At 45.2% G+C, this 2,230-nt stretch overlaps 1 protein-coding gene across 1 annotated transcript; it reads right to left on the reverse strand.

Moving 5' to 3' along the window:
• Positions 1-259: 259 nt before the first annotated feature.
• LOC147371697 (olfactory receptor 8S1-like) lies at positions 260-1,213 on the reverse strand. Its single transcript, XM_086403696.1, has one exon. It carries the CDS (start codon positions 1,196-1,198, stop codon positions 260-262), a length of 939 nt encoding a protein of 312 aa, XP_086259822.1. The 5' UTR covers positions 1,199-1,213.
• Between the last annotated feature and the right edge of the window lie 1,017 nt (positions 1,214-2,230).

Raw genomic sequence — 2,230 nt, forward strand, 5'->3', positions numbered from 1 at the left:
AATCATGTTGTATTATTGATGGGCTTTGTGTAAGTGTTTCTTCACATTGTGTCCCACTTCAGTACAGCATAGAATTTCCAAATAGGGTCTCAAAAGTGAGGGTTCCTTTGTAATCATTACCTGGGATGTTCAGGGAAGCTGTGGGTTCTTTCCTGAATCCTACTTGACTCTGTGTAGGGGGAGAGGTTGGAAACAAAACAGGAGGGAACATAAGAAGAAATTTAGTCTTTCCAGGTATGCTGGGTAAATGTGACTTAGTTCAACCTGTGCAATAGTGCAGATATTTCCCCAAAGTCCTTTTCACAGCTCCCTTTACCTCCTTGTTTTTGAAGCTGTAGATAAGGGGATTCAGCATGGGTGTGATCACACTGTATTGTAAGGAAGAGAGCAAATCCAGGAAGGAACCAGAGGAAGGCATGAGATAGCGAAGCATACCTGAGCCAAAGAACAGGATCACTGCGATGAGGTGGGAGGAACAGGTGGAGAAGGCCTTGCTTCTGCCTGTGATGGAGCTGATGCTCAGGATAGTGAAGACAATGCGAGCATAGGAGAAGATTATTGGGAGGAAGGTTCCAAATCCATGGAGTAAGATTGAGCAGATCAAGATACTGATATTGATGGAGGTATCAGAGCAAGACAGAGGGAAGAGGGAGGGCAGCTCACAGGTGTAGTGGTGGATGGTTTGGGCCTCACAGAAATCCAGGTTAACAGCCAAAAGCACAATGATGACTGCATCAAGAGAGGCCAGACCCCACGAGATCAACACAAGCCTCACACAGAGCTTGTTGCTCATCACCTGGCTATAGAGCAGCGGGTGGCAGACTGCGGCATAGCGGTCATAGGCCATGGCAGAGAGCAGACAGACTTCGGTTCCTGGAGTGATAAACACAAAGAAGACCTGAGCCAGACAGCCCTCTATGGAGATGGTCTTCTTCTCAGACAGCAGGTCCTTCAGGAGCTTGGGCAGAGTAACACAAGAGAAGCAGAGGTCTAGGAATGATAGATTACTCAAGAAGAAGTACATGGGTGTGTGGAGGTGGGAGTCAGCCCTGATCACCAGCAGCATCGTCAGGTTCCCCATCACGGTCAGGAGGTAAATCACCAGGAAGAGCACAAAGAGCAGAGCCTGGATGTGGGGGTTGTCTGACAGCCCAGTGAGGATAAACTCGGTGATGGTGCTGTGGTTCCTCAAGGCCATTTGTGGAGGCTGTTTCCTTGAAGGACAATAGAAAGAGAAATGAGATCACTTGTAATTGTCCCTTTCCTTTATGTCATCATCACTTTTCCTCATCATCCCTCCCTGCTCTCCCCGAATACTGTGTTACAACATCTCAAACTTGTCCTCACTGTGTGTCACTGTATCTTGATTTTTTTATTTTTGCTTTTGTGTCAAAGTCTTCACATACTTCAGAGAATCCTATTCTTTTTCCATAGGGTTTTAACTGAAAAAAAATGATTGTATCTGGTTCATCTACTTATATCTAGTATTTCATTTCAGTTGAATTTTCTTATAGTTTAGAAATCCTTATAATCATTTAGTTTTGAGAACCATTATCTGCAGCAGTTGTTCTAAATCTTCTCTCCTTGTTCCCCAATCATTATTTCTTTGCTCATTGTCATCTCAGTTCAGTTCAGTTGAGTTCAGTTGCTCAGTCGTGTCCTACTCTTTGTGACCCCATGAATCGCAGCATGCCAGGCCTCCCTGTCCATCACCAACTCACGGAGTTCACTCAGACTCACGTCCATCAAGTCAGTGATGCCATCCAGCCATCTCATCCTTTGTTGTCCCCTTCTCCTCCTGCCCCCAATCCCTCCCAGCATCAGAGTCTTTTCCAATGAGTCAAGTCTTCACATGAGGTGGCCAAAGTACTGGAGTTTCAGCTTTAGCGTCATTCCTTCCAAAGAACACCCAGGACTGATCTCCTTTAGAATGGACTGGTTGGATCTCCTTGCAGTCCATGGGAGTCTCAAGAGTCTTCTCCAACACCACAGTTCAAAAGCATCAATTCTTCGGCGCTCAGCTTTCTCCACAGTCCAACTCTCACATCCATACATGACCACAGGAAAAACCATAGCCTTGACTAGACGGACCTTTGTTGGCAAAGTAATGTCTCTGCTTTTTAATATGCTATCTAGGTTGGTCATAACTTTCCTTCCAAGGAGTAAGCGTCTTTTAATTTCATGGCTGCAATCACCATCTGCAGTGATTTAGTAGCTTTTAAATTTAATA

This window comes from Bos grunniens, chromosome 5, assembly GCF_055505025.1.
Source record: "Bos grunniens cultivar Pamir isolate PY7600 chromosome 5, Bosgru_T2T1.0, whole genome shotgun sequence".
NCBI lineage: Eukaryota > Metazoa > Chordata > Mammalia > Artiodactyla > Bovidae > Bos > Bos grunniens.

Bases quoted from the DNA above. Each gene is read 5' to 3' on its own strand.
- LOC147371697 (XM_086403696.1), bottom strand. From the start codon at position 1,198: ATGGCCTTGAGGAACCACAGCACCATCACCGAGTTTATCCTCACTGGG.